The sequence below is a fragment of the Pseudopipra pipra genome, chromosome 6, assembly GCF_036250125.1.
Source record: "Pseudopipra pipra isolate bDixPip1 chromosome 6, bDixPip1.hap1, whole genome shotgun sequence".
Classification (NCBI taxonomy): Eukaryota; Metazoa; Chordata; class Aves; order Passeriformes; family Pipridae; genus Pseudopipra; species Pseudopipra pipra.
Genome location: NC_087554.1, coordinates 8,057,203 through 8,074,256, shown reverse-complemented (window position 1 = coordinate 8,074,256; position 17,054 = coordinate 8,057,203). Strand labels below are relative to the sequence as shown.

Genomic DNA, 17,054 nt, shown 5'->3' with positions numbered 1-17,054 from the left:
CAGCAAACACACAGCCTGTGTCTGTGTCCTCTCCGTGCCTTGCTGCAGAGCTCGGAGCTTCTCCGCAGGGAAAACAAGCCCAGTGCTGGTCTGAAGAAGCTCAAGACCTGCAGGAAAGGAAAAAGCAGGAGCTGCCTGGTGAGTCCGACACAGAGGAGAAGAGCGAGTGGTTATTTTTGGAGCCCGGCGGGGTCCCTGATGTGATTTAGTGCCCGGGTGCTCTGCTGGCATGAGGAGAGGTGGCCGTGCCAAGGGGGTGGCCTGGCCCTGTCCCCGCCGGTGGGACCTGCCTGGGAAATGCCCAGGGATGGTTTCTTTGCCTTGGGCACAGCTGAAGCTCCCAGCTCTGGGAGCTTCCCCAAGGAGCTGGCATCACATCAGCACTGAACGTGCCCGCCCGGGGCTGGTGTTCCCCAGAGCCGGCGTTTCCAACACGGCTCCGCAGAGCTTCCCGGGGGGACCACGAGGGCGTGTGACACTCGAGGCTGGGAAGGGCACTGTCTTTCCTGGATCTTTACAGGGACCATCCCCTGCTCTAGGTGCAGCCTTGCTCTCACATCCCTGCTGAGATGTGATGTCAGTCCCTCCCCAGGGATCCCTGTGCCCGTGGGAGCAGCCAGGATCCACCTGGGACCTGGGACTGGTTTCTCCCCTGAGGAGGCGGCTGCGTTGCAGCACGCAGAGGAACCCACCCTCTTCTATGATGACTAAGCATGACTTGGAAAACCAGCAGCCTCCCTGCAGCTTCCACAGGCTGCTTTTGTTATTAGAAAACCCCTTTCATCTCTGTTTTCTCTGTGGCAGCATCTCCTGGGAGCCGCAGGCAGGATGGAGCCCGTTCTGCTCGGTGTCCTTTGCACACAGGTCAGAACCTCAGCACCCCTGAGCTCCCCAAAACTGCTGCCAGCAGCATGTCAGGTCCACCCTCCTCTGCCCCCGGCCCTGGGTCAGGCTGGAGGTGAACATCCTCAGAGTGATCCTCAGGGGCAGGAATCCTTTGCCTCCTGCTCTTTGCTTGATTTGCCTTTGCTCCCGAGCCAGGTGTGATGGAGGGAGGCTGTGCTCCAGCACGGAGCTCCTGCCAGGAGCTGTCAGGAGCCACAGGCAAGCAGATGATTGAAAAGCCAACATGCCACAGCAGGGCTGGTTTGAGTTGCAAAAGAGCTGGTTTTGGTGAAATGTGAAAAACGCTGCGAGTTCAGGCAGGTTCCACCTCTGGGCTGTTGTTTGCGAGGGCAGGGGTGGCACTGACCCCCAAAACCCACGTTCTGGGAGAGCACAGAGCAGGACCAGCTGCAGGGTCCTTTGGGGAGAGAGGGCTCGTGGACCAGCAAGGGAATAGTCATCTCCATGGGAATCTATTTCCCCCTGCCAGGTGAGCACCTCACCCCTTGGAGGGGACCGAGCTGTGCTGAGGGCTGAAGGAACTTGCCCGGGGTCATCAGGGTTGTCTGTAGCAGAGAAGAGCAAAAACTCCCGTGGGCTTCTGAGTCACTGTCATTTCTGATTCATCTCGTGATTAAAAAACACAATTTGGTGCTGCTGGGTCAGGACTTGGTGTCCAATCATCAGTGGCTCTTATGCCTTCCCCCGGGGAGTTAAAAAGCTTTTCAATGCTTAACATATTCCTTCTGCAGGTTCTTCCATATGGCATCGACCTCCTTCCCAGCATCCCGGGATAACCCAAACAGGTTCATCTCCACTACAGGTGGACCAAGACCAGAACCAGCCTCATTTTCCTCTCCCTGCCTGATATTGAGGTGCAAATGCACAGAACAGCCAAAAAGAAGAGGCTGAGCAGGGACTGCACACGGGCAAGTCACTGCTGTCATCAGGGCAGAGCCTTTAATTGCTGCGTCTCTTCTGCCTGTGCCCGACGTGCTGATCCCAGGTGACTCCAACGGACAATGCCATTTAAATCAATTATCTCCCCACTTGGAGCCATCCAGCCTCTCCCTCCTTCACCGTGCAGCCACGAGCCCCATCATTTATTCATCCTCGGCTGCACTTAAACATCTGCTCCGCTGCCACTGGAGTTTGGCAGAGCATTAGCTTTAAAATTTCATGAAACGTAGTGCAGGTGGCAAAATCAGGAATTAGGGATTATAATCACGGCAAAGCTGGGCTGGAGAGGCGGCCCCGGCTCCGTCGGCTCGGGAGGAGAGAGACGCCGGGAGCGCTCCTGGGATTTAAAGCCCCTCCGGTGTGCAAATCGCGGCGCTCTTTTTCCCCCCATTTTCCCAAAGGCTGCGGGGATTTTTATGTCTTCCCTGCTCCGGGGTGGATGTTAAGTGAGGGGAACATCTCGCACTCTCTGCTCCTCAGGTTTTGTTGCTCTGTTGTTGCCGCCACAGAATTCCTCTGGCTGGGGGGTTGTTTCTGAGGGGTGGTGCATCCCCAGTCCCTGCTTTCACCGCGGAGCCATAACCCTCCAAACCACGTCGGTTCTCCACAGCGGTTCCCTGTGTTTGTAGCAAACCAAGAGAGCTTTGGAAAGAAAATATTTGCTTTAGCAATTCCTCTTTCATCTGTTAACCCAGTTTCCATCACTGGTGTGGAGCAGGGACAGGGGAGCAGGAGGGAGGGCAGGGGGCTGGCAGGGGAAAGGGGAGGTTGGATCTGTGCCTCAGGATCTGCTGATGCTGAAGAGCTTTGTGATCCGGGGATTTCTGAGCCATCAGACATCCCGCCCCACAGAGGAGGAGAGAGAACTCCTACTCCTCTTCCCAAACGTAAAGAGGAAGACCAAAGGGATTATCCAGCGCTCGTCTGTGCTTTGATGCCTGGGAAGCTCCTGGAGTACGGGGGGTTTTAGATCTGCTGAAGCACCTGGCAGATAACCAGGGGATGAAAGAGCCAGCCTGGGTTTGTCACATCAAACCCCTCAAATTCCCCTCTTTGACAAGGAAACCGGGCGAGTGGATGAGGAAGAAGCCGCAAATGGGACATATCCTGACTTTAGGAAGGTTTTAGGCCTGGTGTGACATTTTGGGAAGGAAAGCAGGCTGTTTGGGCAGGACACAGACCCCCCCTGTGCAGCACAGCTCGCTGGAATGTTCTCTCCCGGGGGCCACCGCTGAGCTCCAGCCTTTGGCAGGGCTGTGAGGGGCTTCCCCCCACACCAGCATCCTATTTGATCCCCTGCCTTCAATCTCCCTGGAAAGGGACATTGTTCTAAAGAGAGGAGCTGCTCAGTTCTCCAAATCCAGTGCCTGTGCAGCAGGAAGGATTTCCTTGGGCACCACCAATCCTCACTAATGAGTGGAGAGGCACCGATCCGGATGGTCCAAGGCTGCACAGGCTTTGACACACTGGGGAACAACACAGTGAGGTTTGGTACAGAGATGATCCACATGTTCAGACTCAAATTTAGGGAAAAGGATAGGGGTAAACATGCACTGATGGGTTTTTCAGGTTAAGGTTTGAAGCCTTGAGGAGAGGAGGAAGGAAAGAGCCATCTATGGATTTGGGGCCTTGGTTTTATTGGGGTTTCTAGAAGGCAAACAAGTGGGGAGAAAGAAAAAGGGGGTGACTTTTAATCAGTTTTAACTCCCCAGGTTTGGATGAGGCTCCCATTAGGACTTGTGTTGTTCCCTATTTTAGTTTAGAAAGTTCATCCAGGTCCGAATTCCCCCAGGGAAAATGGAACTTCACACCGTAAGTGACACTTTTAAACAACTTTTCCTCAAATGAGCTTGAAAAGACGCTTTTATGAGATGGGGGCTGGCCAGAACCTGCACCAGCATCCCAAGCAGGCCAGTGCCCTGATTCCCCCCCTTTTGGGGGCATAAAGCAGGGCTGGGGCAATCCCTGACCACAGCAATGGGAGGGTGTGGCCCCACCAGCCCCTCACACCCAAATGCATCCTCAGCGCATCCAGAGGTTATTTTGGAGGGGATTTTTGTACTTCCAAAGTCTCCACTAGATCCTGCCCAGGCACAGGCTGGGGTCTGTGAGGTCCCCTGTGAGCACAGCACTGTCCCTTTGATGGAGTGATCCAGAACCTCCCTGGCTGTCAAAGCACAGCACTCAATCCAGGGCACTCTTCCCTTGGGAAAGTGGCTTCTCCTACCTGCACTGGCAGGAGAGCAGCCCTGGGAATGGGGAACTTTGCATCATTCCCATGGCAACAGCCAGGGAGGCTGCGGAAGGAGAATTATGACTTTGTTCCCCGTTCTGGCACGAGGAGAAGCCGAGCTTTACGGGATTAGGCAGATCCCAGCTCAAACATCCAGGGTACCACTGGAGGGAATAATGAATAGCAATAGCAGAATACATGGGTTTTGATCCAAGGCTCTGTCCAAACAGTGGGAACAACCCACCTTGCTTAAGTCGGGTTGGTTTTCAGGCTGAGTGTGAGCCCTGTGGGGGTTTCTGAGCTGGGACAGAAGCAAGACTCTGCCACCAGTTCACTTCTTGGACACTTGGGAGGAATAAACAGGCATTAAATGTGAGGCCAAAAGTGATCAGTATTATCCAGGATCTCCTGAATTAAAGTTCCCTTTACTCCGGGTACCTTCACGTCTCAGAAGAGCAGGAATACTTTGGTGGAGTGCAAGTCCTCACGTGAGTATTTAATGAGGATATTGGGGTTAATGACTATTTTTGCAAGGGCTAGAGCAGCCAGGGCACTGGGATAAGCCTCTGGCTGAGCCCAGGGCTGTGGCCACAGGGCACAAATCCTGCCCTGCGGCAGCTCCCCCATCGTCCTGCACCCTTGACATCCCTCAGCCCATCCCACGGGAAGACCCTGCCATCGGACACGTGGGTGGGACCTCAGCATTGCTAGTCATGGTGGCTCTGCCTGTTTTCCAGCTTTTGGGGAATGGCTGTTCCTCCCCTGCCGTGGTGTGTCCGTGCTGGGGTTCCTCGTGCTCACCCCACAGTGCCGGCATTTGCTCCATGATCCATCCCCTGCCCGTGGAGCCCGTGTCCCGAAAAAACCACCCTCTGCTTCAAAGGCTGGAGGAAATGGGGCACAGACCCTTCCTTTTCCCCTTTCCTTTTCCTCTCTCATTGTAATCAAACAAGAATAAGAAAAGGTTTGGGAAGGGAGGTGAAGGAGGTGCTGCCCACCCGGGGTGCAGCGTTTGCCCCAGTTAATTGCACACCCTCCAGATGTGCCTCCAACCCCAGCCCAGACAAGTCTCCCCAGCAGCTCCAGATCCCTGAGCAATGCCTGATTTCCTTCCCACAAGGAGCCACCATCCCCGGACAAACCTGCCTCTGCTCCCGCCTCTCCCTTTCCCAGTATTTGTCATTTTAAGCCAGCCCCTCCGGGATTCCATTTCTGTGCAGAATGTGAGGATTTAGCCACACAGCCCATGTTAATGCTAATAGGATTATCATACAATCATGGAATCGTTTAGGTTGGAAAGACCTTTAAGACCATAGAGTCCAACTGTTCCCCTGGCACTGCCAAGGCCACCTTTAACCACGTCCCTAAGAGGGAGATTTGCACAAGGAAACTCCAAAGATTCCCTCCAGGTGCCTGATGCAGGATGGAGGTGCAGCAGCTTCAAACTCAGCCCCAACCCCTGGGATTAGGCAGAGGTTAACAGGTGATGTGTGTGTGTGTGTGTGTGTGTGTATTTTCCCCTGACACTGAGATGTTGTCATTGTTTTAATGAGGATTTTGGAGCTTTTCCTTGATTAGCCCATGGAGATGTTATTCCCTCCTTGTGTTGCTGAAAATAAGGAGTGAAAAACAACCCTCTGGGCTGAAAACATACTCAAGTTGGGACTCTGGGTGGGCCTCAGGGTGCTGGGCATCTTTGGGAGCTTGGGGCCAAGGTGAGGGTAAAGCATCCAGCAGGGACATTTCCTTTTCACATGGAAAAATAACTACATTAGGAATGGGTGCAACTCTGGAGCAACTTTCTCACCTGGAGACTCCGGGGGTGCTGAGGGGCTTTCAGTGCCCGTGGTGGCTGTGCCCCTTCACTCCCAGTGCAGGTGGGGGGGATGGATTTGGATGCTCCGTGGCTACTTGACTCCTAAGCCGGGATTTCACCTGGGACACCTGAGTGTCCCTGTCCCTGTGTCCGGTGCTGGCAGGAGCGTGGAGGAGCAGACACGTCCCCTCCACCAAGGAATGTCCCAATCCCCGCGTCCGTGTGCTGGCAGGAGCTCCCGCCCACCTGAGGGACACGAACAAGGGATGGAGATTTCCTGCTGATGCAGCTGTTTCCTATGGAAATGCGGATTGGCCGAGCGGGTGCCTTCGGGATTTCTTATTAGGGTTTTCCTGTGTTAATCCCGCACGAGGAGAGAAGTCAGTGCCTGGAGTCGTACACGCAGCCAGGGGTTTGTTCCCAGGGATTTTCCCAAGCCGAGCACGGCTCAGGCACTGCCCCCAGCCCAACACCCCTCGGTGGGTCGCCGCAGCCCGTCCCGCAGCACAGATGGTCCCGTAATTGCTGTTTGCTTTCCCATCCTGGGTTTCTGGGACATGTGTTTTGTGTTGTGATCCCTCCAGCCTCCCTGGTTTTGTGAATCACACTCCATAAAATAATGGCTACCTTGGGAACGCGAGGCAGGACGTTCATCCTTCCTGTGCACGGGAGTTTGTCACTGTCTGCCAGGACCAGCTCATAAAGCAGAGTCCTTGCTCTTAATCCTGATTTTGCAATACACTGAAGCACATCCACATCCACCACACCTACATCCACCTCCATCTGTGACACTCAGGGATGTTCTTAACTCATTCCTGTGGCTTTCTGCTTTAATTAATCCAGCCTCACTTCCTGCCTGTCCTGGTCCCCAGCAAGCTCTTCCCATTGTCCCTCTGTTTTTGCCTCCATCAATAAATTATATATATTATATATTCCTCCCTAAAGTACCTTAAAGTGTAAAGGTGAGAGGTGAAATAAGAAATACAACACAGCAATCCCCTTTCTCTTGCTGAACTTCCCTGGCACTGCTGCTTCACAGATGATATCTTTGGATATAAACAGTGTCAAGTTTTCTAAAACTAAGATACATTAAAATAAAAGATAAATTAAACCTCCGTAGCGGTACCAGCACTAAAAGCCTGCAGATGATTCCCTGAGACACAAATACAGTAATCTGGATTTTTCCAGGTAGATAATGAGGTCCTGTGTGACAGGATCCTCTGTGCTGGCAGAGCCCTCTCCTCCAACCCGAATCCCTCCTGACTTCTTCCGAAGGGAAAGGGGGAATATTTCACCCAGCTAAAAACGAGCAAACGCTGATGTTTAAACAGAAATCTCGGAGGAAGCCGCCTGTGTAACCACAGCTGGTTTGCTGCAGACCTGAACACTCACAGCCAATTTGCTTGTTTGGTGTAATAGAATTCCAAGGCAGTCCACGGAGCTCCACCAGGGATTCATTCGGCCTTTTGTAGTTACTGGGCCAGGCCTGGAAGGGGGAAGGAAAGGAGGGACCCACCAAACCCCATCTCTTTGCCACCAGAGTCAGTGCAGCACCAGCACCTTTTCTGTGGAGGCTGGTTTGGATTTGGGGATGTTCCTTGGTGGAGGAGATGCCTGGAAAAGGTGGGAAACCCAGCTGAGATGTGCTGAAATACAGACCTTTTACTCCAGTCCTGTCCCTACAGCCAGATAGGGGCCATGCAGAGCCCCAACCACAGGGATCCGGGGGTGGGTTTATCCCCTGAAAGCGGCCAGAGGCTGTTTGGGAAGGTGAGCCCTGCCATCCTCCCCCTCCCACACGTGCCAAGCTCTTTCCTGCAGCCAAGTCCTTCCCCAGGGCCGGCCCAGGAACCAGTCGGAGCAGGATCCTCCACACTGCTGCTTTTAGTGTGTGAGCTTGCTCGGATTAAGGCTGTTCCTTAAGCTCCCGTGCCCATGGAATGGGAGCTCTCCATCAGTTTGGGGGTGTGCAGGAAGCTCCAGTGTTGCGCTCTCAGGGATGTGCTGCTTCCCCACTTGGGCTAAAACCACACGGACACAGGAGCTCAAGGTTGCCTTTCTCTGTCCTTGCAGCACTGCCGGGGGATTTTTCCTCTTCTTGGATTTTCTGTGACTTTTTAAAACTCACCACAGTTGTTCCCGAAGGTCGGAGAGCTCCGAGTGTGCCCTGGGATGCGTAGAGCAAACATCCCTTCTCCCAGCCCACCCCGCAGTGAGCTGCTGGGGCTCTTCCCCATTCTCCTTTGGGACACATCCAGCCTTTACTCCTGAAACTCAGAGTCAGGAAATGCAAAGATCCTTTTCCCCATTTTCCCTGCACTGATGGCGAAATCCTCTTTCCCCTTCCTTTAGCACTGGCTCAGCTGCGTGTGCCTCTCCCACCCCAATACCTGTGGAGGTGAGAGGGGCTATGAGGGACAATCCCTTAAACCCTGCTGGTTCCTGGCCCAGCTCCCCCCACAACCCCTTTTACCAACAGGTACCTCAACAAGCTGCTGCCACAGCCCAAACTGTGAGGTGGGGACACAGGTCCCCGTGGTGCTGCTGTTCAGGCAGTCCACAGCCCTGGATGTTGTCCCTCTCCTGAAAAACAGGCCAGGCTTTGGGGATCGTGTCGGGGCTTTGGTGTTTGTTCTTCCCACTTAATGAGGGGAGGGAAAGCCCAACCAGCGCGGCGCTGCCAGGCTGGAGCCCGGCAGACACAGCCATATTGTTCTGGAATCAGCAATTAGCTTCCCATTTTTCTCCCTCATGCCTCCGAGAAAGGGACGAGGAAAGGCCCCACTTCAGAATAAATTAGTTTCTCAAAAGAGAGGGAGCTCTGCAGATGGCTCCCTTGTGCTTCCCACCCTTGTGCAGCTCTGGAGGTGCACACAGTGCCCCATCCTCAACCTGCCCGTGCTCCAGATGTTCTCCCATTCCAAACACCTGGAACAGGGGAGGTGGCCTCACCTCCACCTCCTTTCCCCAAAAAGCAGCTGTTAAATAATATTTATCATTAAACTTCAGCACGAATTTTGCCCAAGTGTTTCCCTCCGGAACACTGTGGGTTTATCACTGAAGTTGTGGGGTGGATTTAGAACTTCAGGATTCCCAGATTCTTCATTTTCCTGCTACAGATGTCCTTCTGCTTAGCAATGGGAGTCCAAGGGGTAGGCTTTGGAAGTGGCTTGTACACTTCTAATAACTGGAGTGAGTGTGCTCTGTGTTACACCAGAATTGAGCTCGCTCTGGTCTCAGTGGTGCTGTGGTTTCCCTCCCATTCCTGTGGCTCAGAGCAGAGGGAAGAACTCCCATAAAATATAATTTTTAGGGAGCACTTTGGCAGCAATATAAGCTGCCTTTGCTTGTCAGGTGAGGAGCAGCTCTGGTCTGAGGAGAGACAACGTGCGTGCTCGTGGAGCAGCTCTTGGCGATGCCCGAGTGCCTTAAATGGAGCCTGGATAAGCCTCATCCAAAGGTGGCATTTCCGAAGGGGAGCAGTGAAATGGGGCAATCACAGAATATCCCGAGGTGGAAGGGACCCACAAGGATCATCCAAGTCCAACTCCTACACAATATCAGGGTGTTTTTAAGGAGAGTTGCCCTACTGCACCTTGAGGGCTTCCAGGGGTGTCGCTGTTAAGGATATTTATTTTTCCCTGCTGCTTCACCAATAACTGGTATTTCTCCGGGGAATCACTATCTCCAAACAGCTGAAGTTTCACTCTGTCTTTCCCTGTGTAACATCTGGATCCTGCAAAAATCATACCAGTGGTTGATCCTGCTCTGTTTGCAAGATCCTGATGGACCGAGGACCACCAGAATAAGGCAGGATGTATTTCAGCTTCCTAGGTTTTCTGCAGTTTAGTTGGATTTCAAGCAGACCCTCAGAATCTCACCCTCACTGTGTGTGCATTTAGCTCCTGGTGCCCCATGGGTTTCTTGTTCCATGTGCCAGTTCCTCCTTGGAGGTTTCCCAGGTTTAAAAGCAATAGGACAAACTGGGTGCTGGAACAGATTCCCCCTGGCAGTGGTCACGGCCAAAGCTCAGGATGAGTCTGTACAAGGCTCTCAGGGACATGGTGGGATGCTGGAGCCGTCCTGTGCAGGGCCAGGAGTGGGACTCATGATCCAACTCAGGAGATTCCATGACTCTATGGAAAAACCCCATTATGCAACTGATGGAGGGGCTTCAGTGGCGAGGGCTGTAGTGCTGCCAAACACATATTAAACAACTTCGGGGCTTTTTGGGTCTCCTTTAGGGTTTTAAATCCTTTTTTGAGGAGAATACGGCGATTTCCAGACGTTCTGGTTGGGAAGAAGACACGATCGCCGTCGTGTCACACCTCCTGGTGAGACCATGGAGACCACGGACACGGCATGTCCCGGTGGGGACAGGCTCTGCGGGGAACCTCTGGGACACCAGAGAACTCCCTGTTGGCTTTTCCCCCCCTAAAACAGAAAGGCGTATTTCCCCGGTGGCGGGTCACGGGGCCGCTCGGGGGGAGCCACAGCCAAGGGGGGCCCGTGGCCTTTCCAGTGCCCATCCCCGGGTGGGAATGATGGGCGCCCGGCCCCCCGCGCCTCGTGCCTCTCCTCCCCGGCAGCTTCCCGCGGGGCTCCGACTTCCCGGGAGTTTGGATGCGGGGGCTCGCTTTAAGCGCGGCTGCCCCCGGGATGCTCCGGGCACACCCGGGAGGGGCGAGGGCGTCCCGGGGGGCGGGAGGGGGGGGGTCCCTGACAGTGCGCGGGGCCGCCTCAAGTCCCCGTCCTGCGAGGGACCCGCGGCCGCCGGGGCCCCCCGGGTGCGCGGCTATCCCGGTGTTCCCGGTTATCCCGGTGATCCCGAGCCCCGGGCGGGGGGCGCGGGCTGAGGGGCTCCGTGAGGGAGGGGGGGGGGGGGGGGCGGCCCAGGGGGCGCGGGGCGGGGGCGGGCGCGGCGCTGATTGGGCGGTGGCGGCGCGGGGCGGCGGCGCTGATTGGGCGGCTTGGCGGGACGAGCGGCGGGCGGCGCGCGGCGATTGGCTGCGGACGAGGAAGCAGGAAGGAGGCCGGAGGCGCTCGCGGCTTGCGGGGAGTTCGCGGCGGCGGCGGCGGCGGCGCCCCCGGTCCCTTCTCCGCCCCCTCCTCCGCCCCCTCCTCTGCCCCTCCCGGCCCCTCCGCCGCCCGCTCCGGCCTCCACCCGCCCGCTCCGCGACGCCCCGCGGCCAGGGGCGGGCGGCGGCGGCGCCTCGTCCCCATCCCGCAGCCGAGGAGGCGGCGGCGCTGACGCAGCAGCGGCGCGGAGCCCGGGACTCGCGGCGCTCCCGCCGCTGGATTTCTCCCCCCGGGGCCTGCGGCAGCTTCCCGGTGAGTCCCCACGCGGCGTCGCGTCGTCCCTCCGCCCCCGGGAACTCCGCCGGGCCGGGAGCAGGTGCCGCCGCCGCCGCCCCGGGGTTTGGGGTGGGGGGGGCGCGGGGCCACCGGGAACTTCCCTGGCGGCGGCGGGGAGGGAGCGCCGGGAGGGCACCGCGGTCTCGGGCCGGGCCGGGCCGCCGTTATCCCGCGCGGTCCCGCCGGTGCGAGGCCGGAGCGGCCCCGCCGAGCCCCCCGGACCCCCCGCCCCGGCCGCTCGGGGAGCACAAAGGCGGCGGGGGGGACCCCGGCACTTGCGGGGCTCGTGGCCCCGGGGGCTGCTCGCCCCAGCATCGCCGGTGCGGGGCCGATTCCCGGGAGAGCCGCCGCTGCCCGCGGCGCCGCCGGTGTCGGGGCAGAGCCGGCGCTGCCCGGCCGGGAGTTGGCACAGGACGGCCCGGCGGGGGTCGGGGTTTTGGGGGTCCCGGCGGCCGGGCGGGGCCGTGAGCCCCTCGGGCGGGTGGCTGGTGGTGGAGCGGGCGAGTCCGTCGAGTTCCCGGTGTTTTCCCGAGGTGATGCCGCGTGAGCCCCGTGTCCCTGTCGGGCAGGTGCTACCGATTCTCTCCGGGGCTCAGCGGAGCGGGTTTCGTTTCCATCGCGGTTTTCCCCACTTGCCGTGCGCTCCCCGTGGCCCTGGACACCTCTCCTTTCCTGCCGGCAGCCCCGGTGGCCGAGGGCTTGTTTCCTCTTCTCCTTTTGTGTAGCGGTGGCTCCTAATGGAGGCAGCTCCGTTGGCTCCCTCTTTTCCAGCTGCTTCTACGAGGCGCAGGAGCCAGCACATGTGACTGGGCAGAGCTCGGGAAGACGAGCAAGTGCTCCCCGGGCTCTGCTCGGAGCCAGCCCCGGCACAGGGACCCCCACACCCGGCACGGGGAGCCGCGGGGACCCCTCTGCTCCCCGGGAGCAGCCGCGGAAACTTAAAAAATACGAGCGCTCGGGATCTGTTCTGTTCGCCTCTCCCCCTCCCCTCTCTCTTTCCACGAAACGCTTATCTGAGGGAGGTTGTGGCTGTGTTTTGTTTTAAGGGATCCAGCTGCCCCTCGTGCTCCATCTGAAGTCATCATTGTGAGGAGCAGGCGAGGCTCAAAGCGAGAGGCTCTGCCGGGCTTTTGCTCGCCTGCTTAATTGATCTGCCCATCAGTTTGCCACAATTAGCGAGCGCTTGCTCCACACCGAGGGGATCTTTGGTGTTCTGGGGGGGGGGTGGGGGGTTGGTTTGAAGGCTTCCAATCCTCGTGGTTGCGGGAAGGAGTGCCACGAGCTGCGTGATAGACTGATGCTTTTGAAATCTTAATGTGATTTAAATACCAGCACGCTGCTGATCGCTTTAGCAGAGATATCCTGCTCACATATTCATCCCGAGCCATCCTTCACGTTTGGCATGTCCTGGCTACCTGAATCCTTCCCCAGCTTCAGCTGGAACTGTCTAAATATTTGCTGGCGATGGGAAACAAGTGTGTTAGTCTGGTTTACCGGGACATTTTGGATTTAAACATTGATTTCTGTTTGTTTTCCTTGAGGATTCAGTGCAGCATTTCCAACAGAGCTTTCCAGCTGCTCTTCTGGAGCAGAGCAGGGAAGTGTAGCATCGCTGATAGGTGTAAAACCAGCTGGGAAACAGCAAACCTGCAAGGGAAAATAATTCCCTGAACTTTGGGAGGGTGGATCCTTTCCAGATGCTCTGTTTGCTGGGTGTTGATGGTGACAGTTGCACAGGACAATAAAATGCCACTTAGAAATGTGGGGTTGGGGGGGAAAACAGTCACAGCTTTGGGTCTCGTGGCAGAAATGTTATTTTGGAGGTCGCTGAGGTTTCTCATCCAACTCGGTAGTTCAGTTTAATGTCAGTGCTCTGTCCTTCCTGCCAGTCATGTCCATCACCTTTCTGTCTCCACTCTAGCAGCCTTAGTGTTTATTTGCCTTTTTAACCAATGTCACAGAGCCACAGGACTTGTTAGGGTTGGAAGGGACCTCTGGAGATCATTCCCACCTAGAGCAGGAGACACAGGAACGCGTCCAGGTGGGTTTGGGATGTCTCCAGAGAGGGAGACTCCACAACCTCCCTGGGAGCTGTTCCAGTGCTTTGCCCTCCTCCATGGAAAGCTCTTCCTCCTGTTGAGGTGGAACTTGTTGTGCTGGAGGTTTCTGCAGGTTAATTTTGTGTGCTGTGATGGTGTGTCACTCGGGGGCTCCATGGGACATGTGTGCCGGTCCAGCCTGGGGAGATCCGAGTTAGGGAGCGCCTGGCCGGGATTTGGGGGAAATCCACTCTTCAGCAAATGCTTTCCTAATGCTGCTGCAGCACTGAAAATAAGCCCTTAGCAGCAAAGCTGTCCAAAGTAAACAATTGAAAAATAATTAGGAATGGGAGGCAAAGGCACGTTTGCTGCTTGGCATCGCCTTTGGATCGCAGGGAAATGAGGGAATGACGATACCTGGCACTGCAAAAACAGGAAGGTGTGCCCAGATGTGCAAATGTCACATCTAGAAGGAGCTGTGTGGGGCTTTTTTTTGCCCCACCTCCCAGTTGGTTGTCCCCATTTGGACATCAGAAGGAATTTCGTCAGGAAAAGGGTTGTCAGACAGTGGGAGGGGCTGCCCAGGGAGGTGGTGGAGTCCCCATTCATGGAACAACTGGACGTGGCACTCAGTGCTCTGGGCTGGGTGACAAGGTGGGGATGGGTCACAGGTTGGATTTGGTCTTGGAACGTCTTTTCCGACCTAAATGATTCTGGGATCTCAGTTAACCGTGCCATACACCCCATGGAAGCAGGGACAGAACCAGCCCGGCGTCGTGCCCGACCAGCTGAACCAATTAAGTCACAACTCTCATGTTATTAATAACAAACAAGCAGCGGTTCAGATAACTGGGAAATACAAAAAAAAACCAAACCAAAACAAAAACAAAAAAATAAACACCCCAAAGAAGTCATAAACGTAAAATAGCTCCAGACACAAGCTGTGGGCTGGCAGGGGCTGGGGTGGCTGGTTTGTGACAGCGAGGGACACGTGGTGGTCCCGGGGGATGTCCCTCATCCAAAGGGCTCTGCTTTGCTCTCCTGCTTCACCTCGCTGTGTATTTACATTCCTGTTTCCGGCAGCTCAGAGGGGTTATATTGGTTGTATTGGCAGCTGCACATTTGGGCTGTCTTCAGCTATTTCTCCCAATTGCAAAGGCTGGAAAACGTTGCAGCTTCTGGATGCAAACTGTGTTTAAAGGGAGTGGGGAAAAGGGGTGTTTTGTGGAGGGTGCTCAGGATTTGTGCTCTGTGTTGCAGCACGAGGACTGGAGGCTTTGGGTCCTTCAGCAATGCTCTCTGTCCAGCATGGCAGCTCCTCTTCCATTCACACCAGAGACATGGATTTTAATGGCAAAAAATATTAAAATTCATGGCCAGATTGTTGCTCTGAGTGCATGAATTATCTCCAACAAGACCATCACGATTTAACCCTCTTTTGCACTTCTACTGGCACCTGGTATTCTTTAAATAGGGAAAACACACTTAAATGTAATACTACTGGTTTTATTTCTTAAAAGACAGAAGGAAATGTGGTTGTATGGGACAGTGCCATAGGCCTTTGTCCAGTTCCTGCCCAGATTTGCTATTTTAGCATGAAGCTTTATTATAAATAAAGTAGAAAAAAGTAGAGTCACAGTGATATTGCGTGAGAATAAAAACCCCCTTCTGTTAGAAGAACAGGGCACTGGAAAACTTCATCTTGCCATAAAGTAAAATGAGGGACTGGTGTTCTTAAAGAGAGAAACCCAAGGATGTCATAAAGAAAAATAAATATAAATCTGATTTAAAAGTAATGTACTTGGCCACAGTATTTGTGCCATTGGAGCTTAACTGATCTGTTCCATGTTATTTTTTCTCTTGCCATGTGGGTGAAACCCTTGTAACATCAGGGTATGGAGAGCTGGTGGGGTGTAAGAAGTGCAGTCAGCTGAGGGAACTGAACCTGAACCTCCTTGTAAAATCTCTGATCTCTCGGTATTATCCTTTGGAAATTATACAGTTGTAGTTTGAGTTAAATCACGGTGGAAGCCCCTCAGTGGGGACAGCGGGTCTGCTCTGCTTCTGCAGGAAAGCAGCTGAAAATGAGGAAAAATCAGCCTGTTTTCCCTTTCATCAGCCAGGTATCCGTGTGCATGGAATACATTGTATACCTGCTGCATACAGGGTGTGGGGGGGGGGGGTTATTAACCCCACGTGGGTCAAAAATAAGGCGAGGATTTTTGCCTGGTTTCTGAGTGGTGCTTTTTGGCAGCGCTGAGAGCTCTTGGGGATGGGGAAAGGCACGAATGTTTCCTTAAATTAAAAAATGTGGGAATGAGCCGTGTGACAGCCCGTGAGTCCAGTGGCACCGGGCAGTCCCCCTGGGAGTCCAGCTGAGTGTGCAGCTAAATAAACACCTATTCCCTGGGAGGGATGTGTGTCAGCTCCCCGGGAGCACGGGGTACTCAGGGCCGGAGCACTGCGCTCTTTTCCCCACGTGGCACGGCCGGGAATGCTGCTTTTATCACCTTTCTATAAAAGCTCTGCCTGAGATCATAGGTGGGTACGTGGTTGGGTCTTGTCGAGGGCTGCTTGGAATCGTTTGGTTTGTGTGCCATTTAAAACTCCCAGTGCCTTTGGGGCAGCCCAGGAATTTGGGGGGTGTTTGCTGTCACACGTGACAGGAGCCTGGTGGATCAGCGGGGTGTCAGAGCGTTGGGATCCGTGTGCCTGGTGTGTCTCTCCTCGCCCTTCCCAGAGGAGGGTGGTGCAGCCCAGGTGGGATTTTCCTGCTGCTGCATTCCCTGGGCACCGTCCTGCTGTGGATGGAAGCGCTCTGGGAAGCGGCACGTGGCGCAGGTGGGATTTGTGTGAGACGTGGCGTGCTCAGGGATAAGAAGCTGCTGCCGGGTGCTGCATTCCTCGTGTCCCAGTTCTCCCGAACAAAGGTGTGACTGAAGGCAAGGATGATTTTTTAGCGTTTCTCCCCCTTTGTGAGGCACATCCCAGGAGTGCTCGCTGGCACCCATTGTTCTTCCAGCAGTTTTTCCTCGTGCTCGGCTTTGAAACTCTGCAGCTCAGCAGCCTGGTTTTTTTTTATTTTTTTAAATGAAAGATCTTGGCTTTTAGCAGCTGCCCGCATCTCAATATTTCAAATTATTTACGATGCTCTTAGGAACAAAAAGCAGGCGTTTTCCTGGCAATAATTGGAATAAAGGCCCTTTGCTGGCAGCTGATTTTTCAGTGTCTGGATTATCATCCTTGAAATAAAACCCCGGTGGCTGAGGAAGCATCGAGATCCCGGGCATTGCTTCCTCCCTGCACCGTGCCTGGCCTTCTATTGTTCCTGCCTGTGGCCTGTGGGAAGCTCGGGAAATCGGGAGCTCCGGCTGCCTTCCCGCAGCACGGCTTTATCCGCCGCTCGGCTTCATTGTGTCTCCCGGCGCCTGCAGAATACCTGGAACGGGCTTCCATGGGAAGGGAAACGGGGAGTCCCGGGGATGGGAGGAAAAGATGGTTGAGTTGAGCTCTGGAGGGAGCGTGGCCGAGTGGCCGCGGAGCAGGCGGATGCTGCCGGAGCCGGGAGCACCCTCGCGTTCCCGATCCTTGGATCCTCGCCGGGGAAATTCGTTACCCAGCGTAGCCCCTGGAATGGAGCAGGATCCACATCCCTGGAATAACTTTGGGATGCTTGCTGTGTTAGGGCAGCGGGTGGGTTGAGTGCATTCTCGCTGGTTGGGAATTCCATAAAAAAAGAGCAGGATTTGAGCAGGGGTGGAGAGGA

The 17,054-nt window shown here is 55.2% G+C and overlaps 2 protein-coding genes across 2 annotated transcripts in view; one reads left to right on the top strand and one right to left on the bottom strand.

Moving 5' to 3' along the window:
* Positions 1-10,707: 10,707 nt before the first annotated feature.
* LOC135416550 (basic proline-rich protein-like) lies at positions 10,708-11,866 on the bottom strand. Its single transcript, XM_064659766.1, has 2 exons — positions 11,826-11,866; positions 10,708-11,734 (listed from the first exon to the last, which is right to left on the bottom strand). Exons 1-2 carry the CDS (start codon positions 11,864-11,866, stop codon positions 10,708-10,710), a joined length of 1,068 nt encoding a protein of 355 aa, XP_064515836.1.
* The window catches only part of BAHD1 (bromo adjacent homology domain containing 1), a 31,333-nt gene continuing 25,203 nt past the window's right edge, over positions 10,925-17,054 (top strand). The window contains exon 1 of the mRNA XM_064659981.1: positions 10,925-11,225. The gene's annotated coding sequence lies outside the window, so the exon portion shown is untranslated. The remainder of the gene's footprint in view (positions 11,226-17,054) is intronic.

What these genes read in the sequence shown, in the direction of transcription:
- LOC135416550 (XM_064659766.1), bottom strand. Translation starts at nt 11,866, where the DNA reads ATGGAAACGAAACCCGCTCCGCTGAGCCCCGGAGAGAATCG. An exon ending in CTGAGCCCCGGAGAGAATCG is followed by an intron (nt 11,735 to 11,825) that starts GTAGCACCTGCC and finishes CTCCACCACCAG; the next exon opens with CCACCCGCCCGAGGGGCTCA.